Source organism: Neolamprologus multifasciatus, chromosome 8, assembly GCF_963576455.1.
Source record: "Neolamprologus multifasciatus chromosome 8, fNeoMul1.2, whole genome shotgun sequence".
In the NCBI taxonomy this organism is placed as follows: domain Eukaryota; kingdom Metazoa; phylum Chordata; class Actinopteri; order Cichliformes; family Cichlidae; genus Neolamprologus; species Neolamprologus multifasciatus.
Window position 1 is genome coordinate 10,030,187 of NC_140446.1, and position 13,811 is coordinate 10,043,997.

Genomic DNA, 13,811 nt, shown 5'->3' on the forward strand with positions numbered 1-13,811 from the left:
ACAGGTTATAAGCTCTAGCACTGCTCACTGTTAAAGGGACTAGAGTCTAATTTAAGGAGCTCTGCTGAAGTTTAGGAGGAAAACTTTTACATTTTTTCAAAAAGAATTGCTCTATTAGTCATTTCAAATTTACATAATTCTTACATGGCACAATACTTTGCATGTACTTTAATTTGATTACAAATTTTTTTTCAACATATAGTCTTTAGTAAAATGCTTTATCGTTTACAATTTGATAGGAAACAAAATTATTTAATAAAGCATCTTTTATCAGTACTTCTTTTCTATTTTCTGATTTATTCACATTTAAATCTCTCCATCGTCCCTTTAACCTGATATTATCAGATACACACTAACAAGATACGTTCACAGGCACTACAGTTTACACAGTATTACACACTACAGCTGCCCAACTTTTAAATACTTAGTTATGGATTTAGATTTTTAGATGTTAGTTGATGGTGCACAATAAGTCAACTGTCTTCAAATTGTATTTTTTAAGCTGAAAGTTTTAAGGAATTTTAATCAGGGTTTTTACCTTTGTCGAGTAGCCAATCGTCAACTACTCGACCGAGCCGATAGGGGATTCGCTGTCTGGCGATGGCCAGGCGCTCGTTATCAATGTTGCCTTTAATTTAGAGATGAAAACACAGTAGTAATTACGCACATCCAAACTTGGTACAGGAGCTGGATACAAAAAGAACAGCAATGAAAAGAAAGTAATGGTCTGCTCATTGTTGGCATGTCACTGTGTTAAGGTCAGCTTGAAGAGAAGAAGAGCTGAATTCACTAGGTTTCCACTGAGCGGACTCTTACTCTCTGTTCATTGGGTTTAATTTAAAGAGACATTTCAGGGGTTAACATCTGCAAGAGCACAGGGAAATAATGTTACAGCTGTCACATACTGCCTATATGACTGACTGAGTTTAGTGTTACATACTCACACACACCTCACAACAACTAGCATTTAGCATTTTGGCTATGAGCTACCTAAAGCCTCATTGTGTTAAAGACTACTAACTAAGATTACCACTTTAAATATAAAACCCAACAAATATAAAAACAAATACTATACTCAACAAAATACACTTTTTTCTTTTTCTTATTTTTTACTCTAGTTAAACATTTATCTCCAAATATGACATGTTTTTAAATTATTATTTGACCAAAAATGCACCAGCTGTTATTATTTTCTTTTATGGTGAGAAAAAACAACTGTATTGAATATTTTCATAAATTACCTTTAACACTATTTAACAGGCCTAACATAACATAGCTGGCTAGTATACAAGCTATTGTAAAAACTACCTCATTTTATGGTTTAAAAAGTCATGTTTCATGTCAGATCACACATATTTCATTTCAAACACAATAACATAAAACAAAGCTGCAATTATATGTCTCAACCTCAGTGTTTGAATATAAACATTGAAAGAAAACACTGATTAGAAAGTGAGTTGAATTGGACTAAAGTATAGCTGGCACTGCCCCCAGGACAGGCAGTGGTGTGATGAGTCAGAGGGTTGGGCCTATACGTGCGGGGCAGGGCCTACCTGAGGGATAACGCTCTATGACCGGCAGGTCGTCCAGCTGGAGGGTCGCATTGCCACCACTGCGGGTGAACCGAATTACGTGGTACTTCCCGTCGTTGACAAACTTGGAGCTCTCCTCGATGTTGATATCGTCAGTGCCGACATTAAACACTACTCTAATGTTGCCTTTGTCCTGAGGAGGAGGAGAGGTATGACAACATTTTATCAGATGTGTAAAGGTCAGGATATTACCAGTTTCATGTCTTTTGGGTATGCACAGCAGAGTGTGTGTGACCAAGTATTTGTGTATTAAATGGTGTAAAAGGACCTGATAAGTTTGACCAAAAACCAAAAGTTGAAAGCAGACAAACAAAGGGGTGGACAATGAAAACCAACGGTGTCTTAAGTATGGTGAATTTCAATTCAATTCAATTTGCTATTATTTATATAGCGCCAAATCACAACAAAAGTCGCCTCAAGGCGCTTCAAAGATACAGAGAAAAATCCAACAATCATATGACCCCCTATGAGCAAGCACTTTGGCGACAGTGGGAAGGAAAAACTCCCTTTTAACAGGAAGTACTTGGCCCATGCCTGCTTAACCAGCAGCTGCAACTGATTCAAATAACTTCAATTGTTTACTCAGAATGATAAAACTATTCAATCAATGCTGAGATGGAACTGGGCTTTGGGTAGATGACCTTTGAACCTGGATCAAAATCTGCTCAGGTTAGTGACAAGTTATGCTGTTTTCCAACTTCATCTTGGATCAGTAAAGGAATCAGTCTTTCGCATTCCAGTCATAGTCTAGACAGAATTGTCAGACATAATGGCCAAGGAAAAACTCCAATCTGGCCCAGTGGACAGTTTTGGAGGAGGATATACATTTTGGACTTTTAACTGTATTTTCATAAGTTTCACACTTTTTCCTCATGATTAAGACCACGGACATTTATACTATAGTAACAGATTAACAATTAAATGACAGAAAATGTCCTGTTTTTTAAACTATTGACTACAATAATTTATGTTATGTTTTTTTGTTCGTTTTTACAACGAGTCAGGAGTTAAAAAAGATAACATTTTTGTAAGTTAACAAAACCAACTTTTTCTGTAATTCTACACATCCTTCCATTTACTACAGCTGAATTTCTTTATCCTGTAGAAAGACTGAGACATACTGTTGCACTTCTGTTTTTATATTAAGATATCTCAGGGCTTAAATGTGTAATTAAAGTTATTTACACTAACATAAAGCCTAGTTAAAATCGACATGAGCCATATGTGGTCCTCAATGTAAAATGACTTTGAGATCCTTGGTCTCGAGGATGACATCAGTTCCCTGCCAAAATAAAGTTGTTTTATATTCTAAAATATACCAATGATGACATAAAATAACAGCTATAGCAATCATGGATGGCTTATTTTAATGATCGTAACAGTGCTATTTGAGCAAACAAATGCTTCAAACTGAAACTGCTCAGTGATATTTCACAATTTTCTGATATTTTACCGTGCAACAAGTAAAAGCTCGATTGTGAGGATGTGAAATCTTGTGAAGGTGTTATCAACCATCGTAGAGATAAATGTGAGAATTTATTTCAGGAGGTATTGCTCACCACTTGTCAAGTACCCAATGCTGGGATGTTTAATAATGTCCATGTGCCTGTTATGACTGTACAAGTGAAAGTTTATGAGAGCTTGCTGGGACAAGGTTGATCACTGAGGGCACCAAGACCCTCAGTAAAATACACAGCTGAATGCAGTTTTGTTGGCCTTAATTTATACTTAATTATCATTTTAAGAGAACATGTTGTGCTTTTTCTTATTTTCTGTCCTATACATACTGATACAATAGTTCACGGTCATAAACATGGCCCAAGTTTCAAATAATGAAGTCAGGCTATGAACAAGGAATCCTCATGATCCCAAAGCTAAAGCTTCATACTGCTCTTAACACTCAGCTAAAGACAGTTGTTTCTACTTTTATGGGGGATATCCCTGATATAGTCATCTCGGACAGGTGGCTCTCCAAACCTTCTGTTTGTGAGAGAGCCAATCAGAAGAAAGTTGACTTAAAGAGAGAACATTACCAGATTGTTGGTTGAACTGAGGTACTTCATAGAAGCCTTCTATAATATAAATAAGGAGCTGGAAATTAGTATATTAGGTCCATTTTATGCATGATCACTAATTTTTACACTAAAAATCAATTAATGTAATTATGCAGCCCGAAATCAATAAACACATAGATTCTGTTACTGGAAGGGAGGCATAAACGTGTCCAATTCTTTCATAGTGAGATATAATTTCCTTATGAGAATTCATAACAAGTCTTTTTGGTTTAAACAAGGAAAATACACAATCTGTAAAGGTTTTGCCATAATCACATGTGTCATTTGGACTGGTGGACCATCGTATTATGATGAAGAGTGAATACTGTTAATAGATATTGAATGCACACAGATCTAATTACAAGTGTGGTTACTGTAGCAATAGCTGACTAAATGAACAAGAAATATTACATGAGAATGATAAATCACATAACCCTTGACAAATTGTTGTACTTACTATCTGCAGCTGAAGGTAGTCTCCCAGGCCGGATGCGCTGTCCACCCGAAGCAGAATGGCATGTTTCTGTTGAGTGCTGAACCCGAGGGCAAGCCGGTCAGCCCTGGTGCTGGGACGCTCATTAGGGGCCACGTGTAAATCACCAAGCCTCCATCACGGGCAAAGATATAAGTGGTTCCAGCTGGTCGACACAGATAAAAAAAAATGTAATTACAGGTAAATCTGTGTGTTGTGATGGTGTTATCTGCCATCACAGGTCGACCACTCCAGCTGGTAAATCTACGTTTTGCTAAATCTTTTAAACACAAGGAGCATATTGGAAAATAATAACAAAAAACTTAAAATGTCACAGCTGACTGGCCTTTTCTATTCTGACAAGTCCTTCTGCAGGCTGTTTCCCAAATTACTTATCACCATTACTGCAGGAGGCTGACTGTATAAGTGACTCAACCAAATAACAAATCATATAATTGTTTGACTCATAGGGTGACTTAAAAACCTACATATATCTCTCTTCTAAGGTTCTGGAGGATGAATTAATGTTTAAAGCTATGGAGCGTGGAGACATTTTTAATCTAATGTTACACATAGACACGCTATAGAACAGCCAGTTGAGGGATTGGTATTTTTGTACAATATCAAAATCAACAGTTGACAGTGCCCTCCTGTGGAGGCTAAGAAAAAAGGCACAAGATGATGCTGTGATTTGGTGTTTCAAAGCAAATCCTCCGACTGCAGCATTTTTCACATCTGCAGTTCTGCACCACAGTGAAGATTTGATTAGGTTTATTTCTTGCAGTTTAGAGAGTCAGCCGCTGTGATTCACCTAACTCGGTTAAATCAGATAACAAACCTGCTAACAAAAGGCAAATGCATGATTAAACCAGCATGATCCAAATGCTGGTAGATAACGTTTTTCAAGTTGGTATCTACTTTGAATACAGCAGATAACAAACTCTACACTTGAGCTGTCTGCACCACCAAAAAAACTGTAATCCCCCCTGGGCCTGGGAAAGACCATAAAAGCAAAGACTCACCATCGTTGCACAGTGGCCCGGCGTATGAAGTCATGCTGCAGTCACAGGTGAAGCCCTCCCACTGCTGCAAACAAACTCCCTGATTTGAGCAGGAGTCTTCTTGGCAGGTAGTGCTGGGTCCTGCAGTGACAGATGTGGTTGGGTGGAAGGGTGCAAAAGTTAGGGAAATAGAAAAAGACACATGGATTTGGTTTTGTGTGGAGCCCAATGTGTTTACAACATTATTAGAATACAGTGTGGTTATCTTTAAACTGCATTTCCTTGAAAAACTTTGCAGTTTCAAATGGTTGAATTTTTTTTTTTGTGCTGTAATGACGTTATTATTAGTAGTATTAGTCAGACTAGGATGTTGTGGAAAGGCTCCCATTCTTTAGCTTTACACTAACAGGATCCAGTATAAACACGAATGAACCTAAAGTGTGTTATTCAGTAAAAAGAGCCAAATGTGGAGAGCATGCAGGTGGTGAGGTTAAAGGAATGGGGCGATGACAGGAGGGGAAATTAAACATAAGAGAGCAGGGTTATGTTTAAAGGCCTTCATCTCAATACTCTTCCTTGAGCAGTCGGTCACCATTCTCTCCCTGCTTCATGCTAAACGACTCAGGAGGAGGAGAATGTCAAAGTGCTAAACTTAGCTCTCCTTCGTTGCCCTCAACACAAGGCAAGGAGGAAAGAGTGTGAAATGATTCACAAATGGAGCATTGAAGTTCAGGTTAGGAGTCAGTAGGAGGGGTTAGAGAGCATGCTGCAAGGTGGTGGAGCTGTGGTCAACTCAAGTCAAGCAGTGGTAATGTTGCTACTGTGATGAAATCACTACGGTGGCTAGGAGAGGATAGGTCTCCTCTGACCTTTGACTCTGGATCACTGGGATCCACACAACACTGGACACCACTGGGTAGTTTTAAACACACGCACACACACACACGCGCGCACACACACACACACACACACACACACGCACACACATTTCCTCAGCATCACACACACACAAGTGTCTCTTACATGCTCGCACAAAGCGATATACCTTGCAAGTCAGCTTTCATCAATGTAACTTTTGTCAGCCAAACAAAAAAGCAAACAAGCAAATTAAGTTAGATGGTTAGTCAATGCACACAGATGCCTGTGAACTACTGAAAGAGTGGATCAGAGAGAGAAAACACAATGTGCAGAAAGACTGAGGAGGAGATGAAAAGAAAGAGAGTAAAGTTTACATCTAACAGGCCAGGAGCTGGGTTAGTGGGTTATGCTAATAACAGAGAGCATGATTTAAATGAAAACTGAAAGAAAAAGCAGTTGGGACACGGGGCTGGAGCAGATCTGCCGTTTTGTCTGCACCTCACCTTCACAGCCCCTCTCCACTTGTCCCATGGTTGCTAAGGCATCAGCCAAAAGGTCCGGGAGCCGTCCGTTTAGATCGACTGTTGCTAAGCAACCCTGAAATCCCTCACGAGAGTGGACAAGCTTAGGCAGGTCTCGGTACATCTCTTTGGAAACGCCCCCGATGTACAGATCACCTGTCGAGGAGCAATATAGTGAATGGCAGCTTCACAAAGCAAACATGAACTGTCTAGTTTTGCATCAATAATTTAATTGCAATAAATTATAAATTACTTTATCAACTAATTGATCTAATCACATAGCAGTTTTATCACAAGCTCAGTGAACTCAGCCAAATATCTTCAGTTAGTCAGTTAGTTATATATAGTACCAATTTAATTTAGCTTGATAAATTACACTAGGTTAATTGTTTTTGCATGTTTTTACCCTTTAATATTTTTTTTTATAAAAGTGTTTAATTGCTTTCTTAATTAGAGTTAGAATAAAAAAAGACACTACTCTCATATCTGTATGGTAATAAGTAGCTACCTCCAGAAGCTGGTTCGGGCAGACTACTGGATCTGCGCTGCCTCATGTACACGAAACATAACTCTCCTCACATCATATACCAAACACACCCTCCCAATTTGGTAGTCTGTTTAAGCTACAAAATTTCTTACCTTTCCCTCTGACATGTCAGTGCCACTACTGCCCTACATCACTGTCTGCTGTTTGCAATCCCTTCACCATCCCAGCATGCACCTGTAGACTCCGGGGGGATGTTTACTCATCACTTCCCAATTTTATATTTAACATATTCAATGGGAGTGATGAGCTCAGAGAGTGTCTGCCAAGCTGCATGCTGCTGCTGTAACAAATCAGTTTAAACGTGAGCTGTCTGACTGAACTTTGTTTACTACAAAGGCTGGAAACAGGGAGATACGGCTAGCCTGGTTCTGCTCAAGGTAACAACACCTCCAACTTCATTGACTCAGAAGTAGTCTGGCACACAACCTCCACAAAAAAACAGCTAGTTTGTGTTTTGAACAAAAAGAGGTGCGCGTATTACGGTATACGGTCTCATTAATAATGCAAAGAATTTTACCTGATAAAGGTCAGATTAAGATAATTAAGATTTATCTCGTGTCAGCTTCTGTATCTAACTTTGAATGCCTTTATTTTTGCGTACCCTTTAGGTCAAGGTTCTTGGCACCCATGGTGGTCTGTGTGGTGACTTTGGTGTCAATCTTGACTGTGTGGAGATTGTTAGTGTCTCTGGATATGTGCACGTTGTGCCAGTGGTTGTCATTAAGAGGACTGTTAGAGTTGCCCTTAATCAGGTGTGCTCCGTTGCCCAAGTCAGAGATGTAGTGAAGGTAGCTAGAGAAGGAAAAAGAAAAAGAGAGGGGAGGGGATTAAATAACTGAGAAGTGAAAAGGGAAATTAATCGTACGTGTGATGAAGAACAACACAGGGTCATCTGCTCCGGGGCATTATTATCTGCTTAATTACAAGAATAAAAAAAGAGCTGCTTTCATATCGTACACTTAACAGCCCATTTCAACCTTAAAGTCAAGAAATTTTATTTTTTTGTTCATCGAGGACGATCTTAATAGTACATTATAAATTTCTGCAGGACAAACATTAACATGAACAAGTAAAACTGCCTTTTATGAGTAATATTTTATATTTTATTTGACGATGACTGACTTAAGGTAAATCACACACAACTTATTGTCCAGCTCACCCTTTAACCAGCTCTACCACTATGAAGTCATTGCCGTCTCCTCTGTTGAAGAGGATGAGACCGTCTGGGGACGTCGTCTTGAACTGCATGAAGAGATGCATGGAGTAATAGGCCTGCAGCGTGGGCAGGGTGACAAAACTGGAGCGGGATCGGAAGGTGACGGGGTCGGCCACAATGCTCTTATAACCGATAACAGCATTGAGCTCGCAGTAGTCAATGTCGCCGTTCTTGCACAGGTCAATGTAGGGCATGCCGTTCAGCGTCAGGCCCTGAAGGTGGCCGATGAAATTGGAGGGCACGGCAGGCATGAAGCGTTTCTCGGTCACAATGCCCGTCTCCACATTATGGAACTCCAGCTGGGTGTGGTCACCCGCCATCTGACCTGGTGGCGGGGTAAACTTAAGAGGTGAGGGCTTTGGAAAGGTGGGTTTCAGGTGGAACTGTTCAACACTAAAACTAAAAATATTATTTATTCAACATCCTCACTATGAATAAAAGACAGACTAATACTAAAGTAGACACTATCATGACCACAATCACAATTCAGTATGATTGCTTTCAGGTACAGATGCTCTCTAAAAAAGAAATAAACCCCTTAATGTTCAACACAGAATTCAAGTGGATGTCTACACTCCAACTTAAGACCTGGAAAAAGTGTCATTTTATGGGGAGAAAACAAAAAATAAGTCAGGCTGCTGTGGTTACCTTCAGCAGGCTGCAGGTCGTCCACGGTGAGTTTGAGACTCTTGCCACGCCGGACTACCCTCACCGTGTGCCACTCATTATCATTGAGGTTTGACCCAGCAAAGATGGTCTCTGGGCCTTTACCTACACATAGCCCAGAGCACCATTAACATATTGCATAAAAATGAGGAGAGAGACAGAAAGAGAAACAGATACAGAGAAAGAACCAGAAGAAGGAGAAGAAGAGAGCCAGGTAGTTTGAGTAAAAAATTAAGGACAGAAACTGAGAAAATGGAAGCTAATAGTAGCAGGGGAAGGACCCATTCATACCCTGGGGAGACAAACACCTCAGTGTTAACGCACTCTTTCCAGACAAACAGACATATAGACAGACAGGCTTCTTTGCAGATTTACAAGAGAGACAGATGACGTGACACAGACAGACAGAAGGATTAACATAAATGGATGTTGGGGGTGTCTAAGACTGGAGACTGTGAGTCACAACAGGCCCACGCTGAGACAATCCATCTGTGGACAGATCACACCGCCATGACGTTCTCCTACAACCCACACATGCACAGACAGCAAATTCAGACCCCCTTGACCACCCAACAGCCCTCTCGCCTCCACACTTATACTTGTTCAGGTGCCTGAATGTAGGAGATTTGCTTATGCAATGCTGCAGTCAGCCTCATGGTGGCACTAGACACACAGTGGAACATCAGCGTGCTCTCCAAGGTGCTGATGTGCTGCAGAATGAAAGAAGCTGAGCTGTCCTCTCGTGATGTCTCTCTCTCTCTTTGCTCATCTACCAGCTCATATCTTCACATAGTTGACTGCACACATTTGACAGGCTGACTGTTCCCCAATCCTCAGTGTCCCCTTGCTTCTACTCTTTACAAGCACCCCACCAACCTTGAGCGCAGCTCCCACTACCTCCCAACACACACACGCATACACTTACACATACTCCCCTTCCCTCTACTTGCTTTGAGAGTCTGCTTACAGTGACCTATAGGCGGTAATGACGGGGGAGGTGAGAAGTAAACTGACCCGAACGAATTCTGCTGCAGAAAATGTCAAGCATGCCGACATCAATCACGGAGGCACACAGGCACACACATACGGTCCCACACAGTCACACACACATATGAACACAGGTAGAGAGGTAAAGAAATGTGGATGTACAGGCTGCCGACACGCAAACATAATTAAGTCAATCAAAATGGATGTGGTGTGAAATGTGTGTGTGCAATTGTGAAGCTAAAAGAGTGTGTTGGTGCACTCGGAGAGCACAGAGGGTTCCCCTGAGGAGACTCAGCTGTGCTCTGGGCATGAGCATCTCATCCTGTTACCATGGATCATTGCCTTGCACTGAGTGAGGGAAAGAGTATGTGCATGTATGTGCGTCATGTGTGTATGCGTGGAGTTTTTTGAGTAGTAACTGAATACTCAAAAAACGAGCAGACTGATGTGACAGTGAAGCAGTGATCTGTGTTAACCTGGGAGGGAGAGACAAATGCACCCACACACACACCCACACACACACAGAAACACACACGCACCTATTCTGGGTCAGCGTTAAAAAGCCATTCAGTGAGTTACTAGTGAAGGCTGTGGCGGTCAGCAAACAGCCTGTGAGGTTAAAGCAAAAGATGAGAAATGACTCAAACAAAAAAAACATAAGGGAGGCTGATTGTTGCTTGGAAAATATAATTCAAGCCAAATGACATGCGAGACATTATAAAAGCAGGACAATGAAAACAAAAACAAACAAAAAAAGTGTTTCATATTTCATTAGCTCCAAATAACAAATGGCTTTTCTGAAGGATACGCCTCAAATCTCTCCCATGCCGAGGCTTTTATTTGACTGCTGAGTGGACTATTTCACTGGCGCCTGCCTGTTAAATACATTTCCCCCCCCCTTCCCCCTTGAATATCATATGTATAATTTATTGTATGCACACGGTGTGCCAGAAAAGTGGCTGCCTACTAAAATGTTCATTGAGACAACTGGTCTAAAATTGGCCAGCAGACATGCGGAATAGCAACAGTGCTGTGTGGCTAGTAGGGTTTCTATGGCAACAGCAGTCGTCCATTTCACCACCTCTTTGCCGTCACAGAGCATCCGCTTCTTTCGCTCTCTCTCACTCTCCTGCTTTCTCTGTGGTCGTGACAAAGAGAAACTCCACGTGAGGGAATTAAACTTCATCAGGGATTCAGCTCCACTCACAGCAGCATGAACAGGAACACACACTAAAGAAAACACACACACACACACAGACACACAGATGGGCAATGAAAAGACTACAGAATGCAAAGGCACTCACACAAGCACACACGCCAAAACCCACTAAACGAAACACTACCCAAAAATCCCTCATGTACAGTTTAGAGAGAAACAACAAGCAAACAAAGAAAACAACCCAACAGACGTCGGGATGAAGGTGCGACAGAGAGAAACAGAGGGATAACACGTCTTTTGTCTCCGGCATGAAGGAGAAGTAATTACCCTGAAGCTCTAAGTTGTATTCATCCACCAGCTTCCACTCTCTACTTCCGTACCTCTTATTTATCAGCACACCTAATTTTACTTAAACGCCTTAAACAAGGTTTCTTCTTCTCCTCTTTCTTTTATTTTCTCCTTCCTTCAACCCCCACCATCCTCTCTCATTCTCTCTCTCTGCCATCGATCCCTCTTTGCTAAAATGGCCGACCTGGAAAACCCTGGCCCTCAGCAAAAATCGCACCTCTCCTGCAGTGTAGCTGAACATCGCACGCATATGTGCACCTCCCCCGTCAAACACACACACACACACACACACACACACACACACACACACACACACACACACACACACACACACACACACACACACACATATCTGCACATAGACAAATGGTACAAAAATATGTTGAAAGAAGATTAAATGAACTGACATGATACACAGCGTGGAAAAACAGCCACACACATTTATAAAAGCACATACACACAACGGCGCACACACGTTCTGAGGAAGTAGAGGAAAGGGGGGGGGGGGAGTTAGGTGAGATGGAGGATCACTTACTGGCTGTACAGTTTATCCTGATACAGTCTGGAGGGAGAGCAGAGCAGAGGGTTAATGCTGCACACATACACATACTCTCCACGCCCTGGGGATGCACACATCGACACACCCTGCATGCATATACAAACACGCACACAATGCTGAGAAAACACACGCCCCTCGTTTGTCACAGGACCACAAGCTGGACCTGGACAATGTGCAGCAAATGCAGTTTCTTCGATTTTTATTTTGTAGCCAATAAAAGGAAAAATCTGAATAAAGACTGATGGATTTTTACCTTGAGCACAATAAAGAGAGCGGTGTGTCACAGCATGACTGGTGTGCTCATTGGCTGCTCTGGCCTGAGCGACAGCTTCAGTCACCAATAAAAAGCGTGGGTAGACTGTGATGGGTTATGTGTGTCAGTTTTGTCTAACGACTCTGAACACATCCCATAATTTTTGTCGCCTATCCAGAGCGCGAATCTCCGTAAATGGTTGGAAGATTCAGCCCCTGTACCTTTTTTTAAAAAAAACCCCATGATGCCTTGGTGTGTCGAGTGGCGTCAACCACAGAAAAGACGTGGCTGCAGACAACCAGAGACCAACACATGCACCCCTCTGTAAGGATGTGTGTGTTAGCATGTAAATGAATTCACGTGAAAGTGTGTGACTGTGGAAAAAATGAGGCTGAAAAAGTGCTTAGCAGTTATCTCAGGCTGCGAAATGTGCAAAGTATTCATGTGCGTGTGCGTTTGTGTTGTTTGTTGAAGGTGTTGGGGATGCACAGGTCTGCTGGGAGTGAGCAGAGAATGCAGCTTGAGGCTTGACCCTCTGTTCAACACAAAACCAATAACCTTTAGCTGTTTATATTTGCATGTGTGCATGTAATCTGTGCAACATATCTGCTGAAGCAGTGAAATCCATCTCTTGTGCATACTTGCAGCAAAATTAGCTGAAATATTTATTGGAATTACTGAGAATTTTAATTTAAAAGGGACCTCTCATGCTCATTTCCAGCTATATATTTTTAGCCTCGGACTCTGGTGCTCTACTTTTCCATTACTCTAGGTAGTGAATGAGTTCTGCATGATTCACATTTCAAATTTGTGTTCCTTTATCTAATACTCAACTTTTGCACAGTCCCCCGGTTTACCCATTTCCCAAAACAATCCATTTTACCTCTCTTTTCCTTCTCTTCAAAAATACTTTCTTTTGATTGGCTGCCCCTCACAAACAATAGCAGTCAGGTAGGGCTTCTGTGCTCACACTAGAGTGGTGTGCCATAACGGTGAGCACTAAATTTTGGCCATCGCAACAGCATATATGTATATATGACAGAAAATAAGAAAAGCATAATAGGGCTCCTTTGAGTTTACCGGGACAAAAAGTTATTAATCAACAGTTAATGACATTTCTATGCAAGAAATTACCAAGAGGCCAGTATCAGCTGCATTCCCTTGACAGGTAATTAAAGTAATGCTTGAGATTCTATGTGTTTGTGAACATCTGTGTACCTAGGTTGACAGTAAGTCGGACACGGGCCCCATCCAGCTCCAAACGAAGGGTATCTGCGGAATTACGGGAAGTGGTTGCCATGAGAACGCCATAGGCCCGCTGGGAGCGAAAGCGTAGCGAGACGTCCTCCGCCTCGGTGTGCATCACCACAGGCAACTGCACCTTCATAAACTTACTGCCGTCGTACGACAGGATAGTTGCATCTGCACATGATCCACAGAGAGAGAGAGAAAGAGAGATATGGAGAAGGAAGAGAGAGATGGCGACAGAGGAGGGTGAGGTGGGTAGAAAGAGAAAAAAGGAGGATGATTGACAAGGAAAAAACACATGAGGTGGGTGGAGGGAAAGGCAATCTGACG

General features: G+C 41.6%; 1 protein-coding gene across 1 annotated transcript in view; it reads right to left on the minus strand.

Annotated features, from left to right (window-relative positions):
* Window positions 1–13,811, minus strand: part of nrxn1a (neurexin 1a) — a 69,760-nt gene that overhangs the window by 11,523 nt on the left and 44,426 nt on the right. The window contains 11 exon segments of the mRNA XM_085170937.1: window positions 539–628; window positions 1,554–1,725; window positions 4,104–4,231; window positions 4,234–4,284; window positions 5,141–5,260; window positions 6,481–6,654; window positions 7,647–7,837; window positions 8,205–8,586; window positions 8,910–9,032; window positions 11,957–11,983; window positions 13,452–13,655. Of these exon segments, the coding sequence (XP_085027063.1) occupies window positions 539–628; window positions 1,554–1,725; window positions 4,104–4,231; window positions 4,234–4,284; window positions 5,141–5,260; window positions 6,481–6,654; window positions 7,647–7,837; window positions 8,205–8,586; window positions 8,910–9,032; window positions 11,957–11,983; window positions 13,452–13,655 (1,662 nt within the window).